The sequence below is a fragment of the Dipteris shenzhenensis genome, chromosome 6, assembly GCF_047967505.1.
Source record: "Dipteris shenzhenensis isolate YYH24624 ecotype China chromosome 6, Dip_SZ_1.0, whole genome shotgun sequence".
Taxonomy (NCBI): Eukaryota; Viridiplantae; Streptophyta; class Polypodiopsida; order Gleicheniales; family Dipteridaceae; genus Dipteris; species Dipteris shenzhenensis.
The window spans coordinates 50100689-50114307 of record NC_141601.1 but is presented as its reverse complement, the minus strand read 5'-3'; the positions used below and the strand labels follow the sequence as shown (position 1 = coordinate 50114307).

Below are 13619 nucleotides of genomic sequence, written 5' to 3'. Positions count from 1 at the left end.
AGAGACAAGGATATAAAAATCCATATCCCGAATCAAGTATGTAAGAAAGCAATGGAGTGGATGGTAGCTTATAGGCCACTCGTAGGAGATCGTGAGAGCATGCCTATATAACACATTGCAAGGTCGCATGAGATAGACGAATTGATTGATGTGTGGCATGTGGCACCCATCCCCTTCATCCATGGTGGATGTATATGGGGCTTGCCACCTCATTTGGCCCCTTAAAATCTATAACCCATATCCATGACCTAACGTCATGGATGTCCTAACCAAGGACCTAAGTTCTACCCACCACACTTTTTAACCTTTAATTAGGATTAACCCAAAATTACCCCAAGGGTAATTTAGTAAGCCAACACTCCCTCTTGATTAGAAATTGACTAGGCTTCATGCCCCTCGAGTTGGAAAACTTCTTTTGCTGAATCCTAGCAAGAGGTTTGCTTTTGATATCAGCCACCTGAACTTCTATCACACAATACATACGCTCAATTTCAGCACCTCAACATGCTTTGTCCAAGCATGAAATACACGATCCTAGACCAATTCAATAGAGTTTCGATTATCGATCAATAATAAAGTTGGATATTTTCGAATAAGTCCAACATCATTAAAGATCCTCCTCAACAAAATAACCTTACAGGCTGTGTTAGTGGGCGCTCATGCAGCTTCTATGGAGGATAAAGTGTTGAGATATCGAGCTCCACTCGTGATATGCCAGGGTGACCGTTGTGCATTTATGTCACCGACTTGTTAGCTGCAAATGCGGTTGGTACACCGCCCATGAATAATAGATGGATGACATCTATCCTTATGTACTCTAGTTCGTGGGCTCGATTAGTATGCCACCTTAGTTAGCTGAGTTTGGTTTGAGACCCACATATAGGGTTCTTCTATTTCTTTGTACTAGAGGTCTTTTGACTTTCACAACTAAGAAGAGGAAAACTGTTTTCAGCCTCCACCTTTGTGTGTATTCCCCCATTGTGTATGTGAGAAAGCCGCAAGTGAGACTCCTTCCTTCTCTCCCACTATCTTCACATGGTATCAGAGCCTGGTTCGTGGTAAGGAGCTCAAGAAAGCAAACCAAGTTCGCAGTGTCCTGGTAAGAGGACCAGTGTTGCTTTCCTTTTTCGAGTTTGGGAGCAAATCTTTGCAGGTAGCACAGTTGGAAAGTGCAAGAGTGCATTGTCTCAGATTGAGACGCCCTTCGCGGTGTGACTTTATTTTTTTGATTCAAGGCCATTTCGGGGCCCGTTTTGGAGGCGGAAGTTCTTCGGAAGCACTGAGAAAAGGCCCTGTTTTTGCTATGCGACCACTGCTCTGCAGGTCGGTGAAAAGTTGCCGCAGAAATTGCATCGTATGCCTGTGCGCAGAGATATTGGGAGTTACAGAATCATACTTATTGCCTATTGATGCAAAATCGTCACTAGGAAATGACTATGTGGTTAAATACCACTTTCGTCAGTTTTGCAAATTTGCCCTTGTGAGGCAAAAGCTGTATTTTTTGCAGTGACATAATATTTTGCAATGTTCTGTAATGGCGTCTGATTCTCTTTCACAAATTGTCGCTGAAAAGCTTGACAAGAACAACTTCCAGGCATGGAAGTTTAGAATGACGAATTTCCTTATGGGAAAAGGCTATTAGGAGTTCATTACACGAAATAAAGAAGAACCAGTTCTTCCTAATGTTCCCAATCAACAGGAAATGCAGGCATTTAAAGCATGGCATGAGAGAGCCAGAAAAGTTATGTACTGGCTGTCTATCAATATTTCAGATTCTATGATTGTGCATATTCAGGATGCAAGTACGCCAAAGGAGGCATGGGATACTTTGGCAAAAATGTACAGCACAAATACGCAAGCCAGGAAAATGCAACTCAAGCAAGAGTTGCACAATGTGCAGAGAGAAAATATGAGCATCAATGACTACCACATGAAGGTGAAGAAAATTACAGATGCACTTGCTTCCATTGAGTCGCCAGTGGAAGATGATGATTTAGTTTCTGTGACCTTGAATGGTCTAGGAAAGGATTATGCACAGTTCCGGACATCCATTGCCGTCCATGAAAAATTTCCTGATTTTAAGGAGTTGTTTGCTCTTTTAATTTCTGAAGAGCAGAGAAATGGTGGTGCATCTTCTTCAGGAGGAACTTCAAAAGAAACTGTCTTCTACTCAAATGTTGGCAGAGGTAGAGGCAGAGGTAGAGCAGGCCGATCTGGAGGCCATGATAGAAATCAGAATATGCAGCAAACTCAAGAAAACCAGTCCTATGGAGGAGGACGTGGTAACTCTAGAGGCAGGGGGAGCCAAAGAGGTCATGGTGAATGGCAAAGAGGCCAAAATACAAACAGCAATGTTGAATGCTACTACTGTGGTAAAATGGATCATATGGCTAAAGACTGCTATAAAAAGCAGAATGACATCATGAATGAAAAATTGCAGCAAGGGAATTATGCATCTTCTAGTAGACAGGGTGATGACAGAAATGAGCATCTGTTTATGGTGCAGCACATGACCAATTCTGTGACAAGTGCAGAAGAAAGCAATGATGTGTGGTATGTTGACTCAGGTACGTCAAACCACATGACAGGTCATGCAGAATGGATGCAAGATGCAAGGAAAATTAAAAGACCAGGATTTGTGGAGACAGGTGATGGTACTGCACATCCTATTGTGCAGATTGGTAAAATTCCTTTGTCTATGCAAGATGAAAAAAAGAAATACCTGTCTGATGTATTTCATGTCCCGAATATCACCAAGAACCTAGTTTCTGTTGGTCAAATGGTTGAGCGGGCCTTGTAGGTCAGATTTAATCCTCATGGATGCTTTGTTGAGGATATGAAAAATAATGGTCGCTTGATAGCAAAAGGAAAGAAGAAGGGCAGGATCTTTACGTTGGATGCGGACATGCCTGAATTGAGTGCAGCAATGTTTGCACATGGGACCGGTGTAGTTGCAGATATTGATATCTGGCATAAACGCATTGGTCATGTTAATGTACAGCGACTTAAATCAATGCAGGCCCAAAATATTGCTGCAGGATTGCCTAAATTCAAGGTTGCAGAAATGCATAAGGTATGTGAACCTGTCAATTTGAAAAACAGGCAAGGAAACCATTTCCTAGACATGTTCAAGAGAGTAAGAAGCCATTGGAATTAATCCAATCTGATGTGTGGACTACTAAAGTTGCATCTATTGGAGGCTGTCATTATTTTGTCACATTTATTGATGACTACAGCAGAAAAGTTTGGGTGTATTTTATGAAAAAGAAAAGTGAAGTGTTTGGGCATTTCAAAGCTTTTAAAGCTATGGCTGAAAAGGAAACATGCCTGCAAATAAAATGCCTAAGGTCAGATGGAGGGGGAGAGTATCTCTCAAATGAGTTTGCAAGGTTCTTGCAGGAGCATGGCATAAAGCAGCAATATTCATGCAGTCATACCCCACAGCAAAATGGACTTGCAGAAAGGAAAAACAGGCATATTAGAGAGGTATCTCGGGCCATGCTGAATGAAAAAGACCTACCAGATTATTATTGGGCTGAAGCAGTTGCTACACTAGTTTACATAATGAACAGGACTCCCACTGCAGCAATACATGGCATGACGCCAGAGGAGATGTATACTGGTAGGAAACCAAATATTTCTTATTTGAAAATTTTGTGTTGCATTGCCTATGTTTATGTGCCAGATGAGTTGAGGTCCAAGTTGGATCCAAAAGCTGAGAAGTGCATCTTTATTAGTTATTCTCTGCAGCAAAAAGAGTATAGATGCTATAACCCTTCTACTCATAAGTTTACAGTGAGCAGAGATGTTTTTTATGAGATGAGCAGCTGGTATAAACCACTAAATGTGATTGATGATGTAGATGCACAAAATTATAATGCTGCACAAAATTCACAGCAGCAATCACAAAATATTAGTGGACCTGCAGTGTCCTCTAGTAGTGGTTCACATACTTCACCATGGACGGGCACATTAAGATCAGGAGAATCTCCTCAAAGCAATGCAGATAGTGGTATGCAGATATCACGAAAAGGAAAAGAGAAGATAGATCAGCCATGTTTGATGTGAATGCAGGTCATTCTTATGTGGATGGTGAATCCAGTGGCTCAGAACAGAGCATTGATGATGAGTTGGGTATTCCTTCTGTTGTTACACCTGGAGTAAGGAAGACCAGGGATGTTTTGAGAGCACCTGGAAGTGAGCCTATTTTGCGCACGTCTACCAGAGCTAGGTATCCTGTGGATAGGCTGAATATGATGGATTTACAGCCATTCACTATGCCTATATGGTCAAAGTGATACAGGAACCAGAACCCACTTCTTTTGAGCAAGCTATGGGAAAAGAAAAATGGAAGAAAGCCATGGATGAAGAAATGAATGCCTTGGAAGCAAATGCTACATGGGAATTGGTGCCTTTGCCTAAAGACAAGAATGCAATTGGCTGTAAGTGGGTTTATAAGGTGAAGCACAATGCAGATGGTTCTGTGAACAGATACAAGGCAAGATTAGTTGTCAAGGGGTATGCACAGACATATGGCATTGATTATGAAGAAACATTCAGTCCGGTTGCAAGGATGGCCGCATCAAAGGGATGGTCTTTACATTCAGTCATTGCTATGGCTGCATCAAAGGGATGGTCTTTACATCAGATGGATGTAAAGAATGCCTTCTTGCATGGTGATTTGCAAGAAGAGGTCTTTACGGAGCAACCACTAGGTTATGTTCATGTTGTTCATCCTGAGTTTGTTTGCAGGTTGAAGAAAGCCTTGTATGGCTTGAAGCAAGCACCTAGAGCATGGTCTGATAAGATAGGACAGTATCTTGTCACTATTGGCTTTTAGATTTTCAAGGCAAATTTCTCACTTTATGTGAGAAAAACAGAGAAAGATATTATGCTGCTTGTCATTTATGTTGATGATTTGATCATCACAGGTGATAGTGATGAAGATATCCTTCATGTGAAAATGCTATTGAAGCAGAAGTTTAAGATGAAGGATTTGGGAGAGCTGCGTTATTTCTTGGGCATTGAGGTAATTAGATCACTAAGTGGGATACCGCTCTTGCAGAGGCAGTATGGATTGGACATGCTGTCCAAATATGGGATGACAGGCTGTAAGCCTATTTCAGTTCCTTTGGAGCAGAATGTGAAGTTGAGCGCAGATGCAGATGAGCTTCTGGAAGACCCTACTATGTATAGACACATAGTAGGAAGTTTGATTTATATGACTATTACCAGGCTAGATTTGAGCTATGCTGTTGGATTGGTAAGTCAGTTCTTCAGACCCTTGTATATTCTATGAGTCCTTCCTCACTATTCATCAATTACTTGACCTGCTTGATTATCTCATAATACCATCTCGAGGTACAATCTTTACCGCAAATTCAACCTCACCAGTATATGATGAAGGTTCTTCAACAATAAGTGGTTCAATCTCTTTGTCTACCGATAGGATAGAACGATGTATCCAGTTGTGAAGTATTTCCTCTCTACCTTGCAATCATCTCAACCTCTCTCAGCCCACCCTCGTCCCTTACTCCTCTCAGTCCCCCTCCTCTCCTCAGCTCCATTCTCTCAGCCTCTACTCTCAGCCCCCTCCTCCTCTCACCCCACCCCTATTCCTCTCAGCCCGAAGGCCCAACCCAATCCTCTTCTACTTCTCGCTCTCCCCCCCCCCCCTTTTTTGCTGTAAATTTTGCAGACCTTTCGCTGCATATTGTACCTCTAAGGCATTATGCAAATTGCAAACATTTTCATAAATGTAAATTTCAGTTATCTATAGATCTTTGTGTGTGTTTAAAAGTTTAAAGCTGAACTGGAAATTTTAGAGCTGATTTGTTTTCACATTCTGATATATTTCCATGTGATTAGATGACATGTCGTTTCACATGGCATTCCCGTTCCCCCTTCTACCTTCATCCATCCTGAAACACTACCATTCCAGCATTGGGCGTCCCTGGTAATTATGAAACCTAGTCTCCAAAATGGATTGGACACGAGCAACACAAAGGTAAGTTGTTAGAAATTGACCAACAGAGGGTACGCACAGAGGAAGACTGATAGAATAGCCCAAGAGCTCACACAGTGTGGTGTGGGGGTGTGGAATCACAAACTTCTTAAACTTATGTGCATAGGATAGATGTGCAGACTCATCAATAGACAATGAGCCAGCCAGAGATAGAAACCACCAAAATAATAAATTTCCGTCCGAAGCTATGGACACAATACAAAAGAGATAGATCCAGAGTCCCACCAATGGTGTGGTCCTCTGATCTTACCACAAGGTACTCCTCCTATCTGCCGGCTATCTCTAGACTCGAGCCCGCGTGCTCCATCTAGACCATCTGTAGACTTTCCGTCCAGAACAATCTTCTCTACCTTGCTGTCTGGAAACCAGCCTAGATGGGCTGCCACTCAAGCTCAGTCTGCAGCTCCTTCAGGGTCACCTTCACCTCCTGTGGATAGGCCCAAGGCTTGCCTTCTTGCTGATCCTGTCTGCTGTCAGAGGGCTGCTCCATATGATGAATTATGAAAGCACAAGGCCCTCCCTTTTTTTAGCCCAGAGGGCTGGCCAACCAACCGACTCAGTCAGGCCCAAAATGGCCGACTTGCTGGTCGGTCATTCTGCCCCCTCTGGCCTATAAAAATGTGCCCCTTCTGGGGCTTAAAACAAGGGCTCTCTTGGCCCACAAAACTAGGGCATGAACCCTCATTTCAAGGCAAGGGCCCAGCCCCTAGGTCTGCCCTATGTAAGGCCTGGTTGGCTGCCTCAAAGCAGCCCAACCAGCCTCTCTCCTGGCCGACCCATGTGCTGGTCTGTCCCGCCTCTGCTGTGCCCTTTCTTGGCTCCCTGATCTGCCCACACATGTGCGCCTCAGCTCCGTACTGTTGCTGACATCATCCGTGAGCTCATGGCCTCTTCTCTTGGGTCCCTACTGCTGTCCTCTACTCCGCCTTACGCTCCTGCAAATCAGCCAGGTACCCTCCTCTCTTCTTTTGGGCACATCCTGCCCTAGGTCTCCCTCCCCCACACTCTCCTCATATGGGGGCTTACAAATGGGGTGGTGACCTTTCCAACACCCCCTCTCACCGACACGCCTCAGCCCAATGCCAACACGTCGATGACGATGCTCCAGTAACTCCCTGGTCGTAGTCCTCTAGAACATTCAGTGGTTTCTAGGTCGGCATATCTGACCTCAGTAACACACAGGGATGTCACCAAGAACAACTCTTCGACTACCACATTTGCTTTGGCTTTTGTATCACCCTCTGAATCTGAGTCGGACTCCTCCTTTCTATTTTTCTGATCCTCCTCCTCCTTTCTGTAGTCCTTCGCAAAATGACCTAGCGTGTCACAATAGAAACACTTCTTCATCTACTTCCTCTTGGAAGTGTCCTCGTCATCAAAGTGATCCTTCTTAGACTTGCCACCATTAGGCTTACCCTTCCCTTTGCCAACATAATCCTTCGCCAACAACGCCTTGTCATCTTTGTTGTTGTTGTAGAGCTTCTCCCTAGCTTCTTCCTGTAGCAATAATGGACCCAATTCCTCAAAAGTCAGAGGTTTGGTCCTCTGTCATGCTGTCACAAGTGTTACAAAGCTTTTGAAGCTCTGAGGTAGCCTCCTCAGTACCATCAAGGCCAAATGGCACAAGTCCACCTTCTGACTAACTGACACCAGTTCATCCCTCACCACATTGACCTTCGTCAAGTGGTCATGTACCGAATCTCCCTCATCCATACCAAGGTTGCAGAGCTGATGCTGAAGAAGTAAGATCCGGGATGTGTTGTCTGTCTTGTACAAATCCTTCAGAATGACCCACGCCTCTACTGACGTCTCGGCCATCTAGATGTGAGGAAGCACAAAGTCCGCTATAGTCCCTATGATCAATGCCAGAGCATGGACATATCTCTGTCTTCCCAAGCTTCGAGCTCCTCTCCATCTACTGGCATGAGTATCTTCCCCTGTTTGTCCACCGTATCTTCCAACTTTGCCTCCACTCCCATTGTCAATTTCCACAGCTTTCGAGCCACTAAATGACTCCTGATCTTCACCTTCCAGATCAAGTAATTTGACCCATCATTTTCCCAAACTCTCCAAAGTTCGGGATGGTGAAAGAAAGAAATCTGGGGGAGGAGGAAGGGAGAACAGGGGCTGAAGAGGATGAAGAGATCCACATCTCTGCTGCTAAACCACATAGCAAAGTCAAACAAACTCAACCTTCCGTAGACTAGAACTCCTTACGCACCTGATTGAACCTATGTCACCCTCCTCGTAAGGGCACTGTCCTCCAGTCGTGGAAGTCAATTCCCAAGAGCTTCTAAATCAGGGTCTTCGGCAAGCTCCCTGCCTTCAGGCTCCCACACCTGTGAGTCTCCTACTTGGGCTCTGATACCATGTTAGAAATTAACCAACAAAGGGTACGCACAGCGGAAGACTGATAGAATAGCCCAAAAGCTCATACAGTGTGGTGTGGGGGTGTGGAATCACAAACTTCTTAAACTTATATGCATAGGATAGATGTGCAAACTCATCAATAGACAATGAACCAGCCAGATATAGAAACCACCAAAATAATATATTTCCGTCCAAAGCTATGGACCCAATATAAAAGAGATAGATCCAGAGTCCCACCAATGGTGTGGTCCTCTGATCTTACCACAAGGTACTATTCCTATCTGCCGGCTATCTCTAGACTCGAGCCCGCGTACTCCACCTCGAGAGTCCGTAGACTTTCCGTCCAGAACGATCCTCTCCACCTTGCTGTCTGGAAACCAGCCTAGGTGGGCTGCCACTCAAGCTCAGTCTGCAATGGAAAAGCAGCAAAAATACGCCTGGAAATGTAGAACTGAGTAAACCTGAATCAAAGAGCAGCAAGTAGATGCCCCAAAATGCAAGAATGAGCCAAGAGATATGCACTAGGGGGCGTGGAAAGCACTCCAAGTCTGTAGCAGGTTCGAAAGTCTCAAGAAGGTAGCTGCAAAGCTCCTTCGGGTCACCTTCACCTCCTGTGGGTAGGCCCAAGGCTTGCCTTCTTGCTGCTCCTATCTGCTGTCAAAGGGCTGCTCGAGATGATGAATTATGAGGGCACAAGGCCCTCCCTTTTATAGGCCCAAAGGGCTGGCCAACCAACAGACTCAGTCAGGCCCAAAATGGCCGACTTGCTGGTCGGTCATTCTGCCCCCTCTAGCCTATAAAATGTGCCCCTTCTGAGGCTCAAAACAGGGGCCCTCTTGACCCACAAAACTAGGGCATGAGCCCTCATTTCAAGGCAAGGGCCCAGCCCCTAGGTCTGCCCTATATAAGGCCTCGTTGGCTGCCTCAAAGCAGCCCAACCAGCCTCTCTCCTGGCCAACCCATGTGTGCTTGTCGGTCCTGCCTCCGCTGCACCCTTTCTTGGCTCCCTGATCTGCCCACATGTGTGCACTTCAGCTCCGTACTGTTCTGTACTATTGCTGACATCATCCGTGAGTTCATGGCCTCTTCTCTTGGGTCCCTACTGCTGTCCTCTGCTCCGCCTTATGCTCCTGCAGATCAGCCAGGTACCCTCCTCTCTTCTTTTGAGCACATCCTGCCGTAGGGCTCCCTCTCCCGCACTCTCCTCATATGGGGGCTTACAGATGGGGAGGGGACCTTTCCAACATAAGTGCACCCGTTAAAATATAAGCTTTTGCCAAAGAGTGTATGGAGCTGAACTAGAGATCGCTCCTGAAGATGAGGAAAAGGGGAAGCAAGCCAACCACAAATGAGGCTTGAGGTGAGATCTACCACCTAAAGCACTCCCAACCCCTTCCCCCCCCCCCAAGCGTGCAAGAGACTTTCTAATTCGGTCCCAATAAATTAATGAGAAATCTGTCCCTACCCACTCTTCCAGCATTCACAGCCAGACGGAAGCCAAACAAAGTTTGAAAATTCTAAATACAAAGAGAAGATTGAAGAAAATTTTGATGCGTTATTGACCAATTTCTGCTGTAAACTGATCCAAGTGGCTGTAGATGTTTCCTTGTGCAAAACCGCGAAAATGCTAGCACAATAGCAAATTGTCACCTTTGAGAAGGAAAAGCTGATCCAAACTATCAAGACTTTCTTGAAAGGCCTGAAAAGAGCAGGGATCTGTCTTCCTTCAAAGGACTACTAAAAGAGTGCCCTATTAGGTCACTTTAAGGCTTGTCATACATGCTGAAACTGAACCAATGGATTTTCATAACTTATTGCATTTAAACAAATGCAGAGCACAAAAATAGAATTATGCCATATACGTGAACATCCTGCATCATTTGGACTTCTCCAAAATATTCTAGATCTACTCCCAAGCAGACCAAGTATAAAATTTGACAAACCTGCCTGGTCTCATAACCACTCCATATAGCCTTTAAGAAATCATTCCATGTCCACATCCCAATACTAGACAGGAAGGAACGAATACTGGATTTATACACGTGTATCAAGATAAGATAAGTGTCTATGGCAAGGGTCCATTCACTTTCCAATGCAGCCATATCGATTCCCATTATTGACCCCACAAAGCTGTGCCAAACTCTATTGTTTTCACAAGTCCACACATAGGTTATAAGTACGAAACAGAATAGAACTGAAAATGACGCTTGCAACATCCCAAATATAAATTTAATTCCGCTCTAGTAGATTATCTCTACTTTAAATTAATATGATACCTTAATTCTTTTTACCACACATAGAAGATTTGAAAGGCAGTGCATATATTACCTCAAATAGTTCAAACTGACCTCCATGATCTTGATCCCTGGAGCCCCGATTCCCCCACGGTACAAAAAAACGAGGAAATAAGAAAAACATGTCAGCAATATCCACCTTTGTGTCTCTTTGTATCCGTGAGCAATAAAAACACAATGCAAAAAAGAGCAAGAAAGATGACAAGAATACCCAAATCTGTACAATAGAAGGTCCTCTCACATTATAGCCATGGAGACAATACAACTACAATATCTACTGCATTTGGTTACCATGACTAACTGTATACCATAACCTTTTCCATTACCAATACATCAACATGCAGTCTCCGCTTGCTATCTGTATCATAAATTCAATTTCCTGGTGGTGATAAAATGTGAAGAGAAACCAAGGAAAATAGTTACTGATCAAACAAAAACGTCTCAACATTTCAATTTTTGCAGCAGCACATGAGAAGGTGGGATGGACACAACAAATTATATATGCTGAAAACAACAATGTACATCCAGATATTGTCAGAAAGAGAGAAGACTGATCACTAAATTGGATAGGTGCCGTACACAAGTAGGCCTAGTTCCTATACATCCACGACACTAGATCAAGCAAACACTGTTAGTATAATGGTCTAGCTTTCTGACAGCCTAAACCCACAGCAGAAGATTTTCCCACACTAGACTCAACATGCAGGAACGCACTTGAGACCCTCAAACTACTCCAAATTGTCTCCTAAACCAAACTCTCATTGAGCTCCACTCAGGTCTGACTGTCAAGTCCACCAAGATAGCCTACAATCCCTCCTATTCTAATGACTCTGTCTATGAAACCAACATCTTTAACCAACAAAGCAAAAGGCTCCAAATGCCTCTGGCCCTCTGCCATGAGAACACCCCCTTTGTTTGTACAGAAAGCTTTTATCCTCACTTGAACAAACCTTGTGCCCAGAGCACACATGCCTACTATTAACACCAATGCATAGAGAGATAGCATACCCCAGTTATACTTCCCATCACGTGTTATTGCAGTAAGCAAGATACCTCCCTCAATCCTACTAGTTCGGCATCGCCATGAAACTCTGAGCTTATACACCAGTCAGTGTTCCAACTGCTTTACACATTGTCTCAGAGCGGCCTTCCTCATCCTCATCCCTACCAGTGCAACCGACACTTGTCCTCAGCACAATCTGAGCAACCTTTGCTAAGCTTCACCTTCACAAAGGAATATGGATCCTCCAACCACTGCTCAATATCGGACATGCACATTGTAACAAACCGGTCAATATATCAAACCTCCGAAGTGGGTGTAACCACTGCTCCTCTTCTTCTACCTGACTGACAATAAGGCCCTGCTGGTGCTCCCATAGGCTGCTTGAGGCTCAGGGCTGTTGCTGTGGACTAGGCTGCTCTAGGACATGATCATCAAATGAGGGAAAGGGACCATAATATATGTCTTAGACCAATCGAGTCTGTGGGCCTGCAGACTGCCTCAGACTGACCCAACTTGCCACATCACCTTCTGACAACTTGTTAGCGATGATGTCAACTGTTGATCTCAGCACTGTACTGCTGACATCATCGCCTGTTGCTACTGCTGCTGCACTGTGCTGTCTGCAGCTGTCCCTGCTGTCTGCGCAGGCCACTAGGCAGCCTGCGCGACTGCTGCTGTCTGCGGATGGCACATGGCAGCCGGTGTGGCTGCTGAGAGCTGTCTACTGCATGGCTGCCACATAGACAGCCATGACTTGGGCCTTAGAAGCCCATAACAACAAGACATAAGACTTGTTGCCTCCACGTACTACCAAACTCCAATAGGACTTCGATCACTCCATAGACCACATCTATTGTATCTTTAGAAAATTTACCTAGACACAATTTATAATGCTCCTAACCAGCCCAAGCCCATCTTGGGGGAAATCCCCCCCCACCTCAATGCTCTTCACCACAACGCGCTTAAAATCATACTTATTCACAAGGCAACGGATCCCATGGATGCAGGTAACTACTAGACTTTCATGGCTGGCAAGTTGATGACCAAGGTTTATGGATAAGCTCTCCAAATACACATTACTAAGCATGCTGAGAGCGCAAGCATGCGAGCAACTCAGCAGAAAGTTTCAGATGAGATCGATCGACACTAAATCACATCTTCACCCTCAGAGCCCTCATAGAGATGGTCTAACACCAAAAACAAAGAGTAATACCTACTCCTTTGTTAAATTCTGAAGGGCCTTCAACTCTATACCATAAGTTCGCCTCTTCACAAAACTCAAAGCCTTGCTATAGCAGTACAACGTTATATGGGCAGTAGTGGCTTCATATGAGAGTGTCACAAGCAAAGTAACCACCATAGAAGGGATGGAGCTGAGCAGCACTATTCCTCTTTTATGTATACACCGGGAGGCTGAGGACCAGCCCTCTGCCACAATCTATCATACCCATCCTGCTATATGCTCATGATCTAATGTTGATCTCAAACACACCAAAGGTACTACAGATTCATTCGATAGCTCTGCAAACTTTTTGTAAGAGCCATGAATGTCAACCTGGGTAAAAAGCAAGGTTATGATCTTCAACACTAATGACACTCAACTTCTCATATACTTGGGGTGCATTTTCGCAGGCCTCAAGTTTACCATGAAACCAGCAACATAAACACGCTTGACCAAGAGGCAAGTGAAACCTTAACCAAACCTTAACTCAGCTCCCACAATTAAAAAACTCATTTCCCTGGTGAATTCGCACCTTAGAAAACGAACCGAGAACTGACCAAATCGCAGCACGGAAAATCAATTCAGCACTTTTAGAAGGACATCACGAAGCTGGAAACTCCGAACAGCAAGCTGGACACTCAACGATGGGACTGGAAAACAAATCGCAATAGAGAGAGATTGTGGGAGAAGAAGTGAGAGAGAGAA

At 44.5% G+C, this 13619-nt stretch overlaps 1 protein-coding gene across 1 annotated transcript in view; it reads right to left on the bottom strand.

Annotated features, from left to right (window-relative positions):
- LOC147901294 (Cyclophilin-like peptidyl-prolyl cis-trans isomerase family protein) overlaps positions 1–13619 on the bottom strand; it is a 67012-nt gene that overhangs the window by 40997 nt on the left and 12396 nt on the right. Inside the window, exon 2 of the mRNA XM_087375910.1 lies at positions 10724–10760. Coding sequence (XP_087232036.1) covers positions 10724–10760 — 37 coding nt within the window. The remainder of the gene's footprint in view (positions 1–10723; positions 10761–13619) is intronic.